Below are 407 nucleotides of genomic sequence, written 5' to 3'. Positions count from 1 at the left end.
ATCCTGTTTGTAAAGCTCTGATAGAAGTATGTGTCTTTCATTGCAGCCTCCGTACTCAGTCTTTCTATCTCTACTACAGGTTGTCTCACTTCTTTAGCTCTTTTATCGGTGCGTTTCCATCTCAGGAAGAAGCAGAAAAACCACAAGAGTCCCGCGAATCTAATGGATTTAACAGTGGCACATACGCCTTCATGGCCTTGGAATCAGAGACACCCGACTGCGCCGCCGCAGTGAACCACTGGAAGGACGCCGCCAACAATTTCACTACAATCCCTCCGCCGAAGAAGAACGAGCTGAACCTCTACGACAAACAGCAGAACGTTTCCTTCATTGCTCTGTACAACCCTTCGAACAATGCCGCTGCTGACTGCCGGGTTGTTACCTGCACTCGACCGGCAGCTTCCGAA

At 49.6% G+C, this 407-nt stretch overlaps 1 protein-coding gene across 1 annotated transcript in view; it reads left to right on the top strand.

Annotated features, from left to right (window-relative positions):
- EMH_0091440 (SAG family member) overlaps positions 1-407 on the top strand; it is a gene marked incomplete at both ends in the record, with an annotated part of 1,503 nt that overhangs the window by 529 nt on the left and 567 nt on the right. The window contains one exon of the mRNA XM_013501726.1: positions 126-407. Within this exon, the coding sequence (XP_013357180.1) occupies positions 126-407 (282 nt within the window). The remainder of the gene's footprint in view (positions 1-125) is intronic.

The sequence above is a fragment of the Eimeria mitis genome, genomic scaffold (assembly GCF_000499745.2).
Source record: "Eimeria mitis Houghton genomic scaffold, Emh_scaff7421, whole genome shotgun sequence".
In the NCBI taxonomy this organism is placed as follows: Eukaryota; Apicomplexa; class Conoidasida; order Eucoccidiorida; family Eimeriidae; genus Eimeria; species Eimeria mitis.
This window is presented reverse-complemented; position numbering and strand designations above follow the sequence as displayed.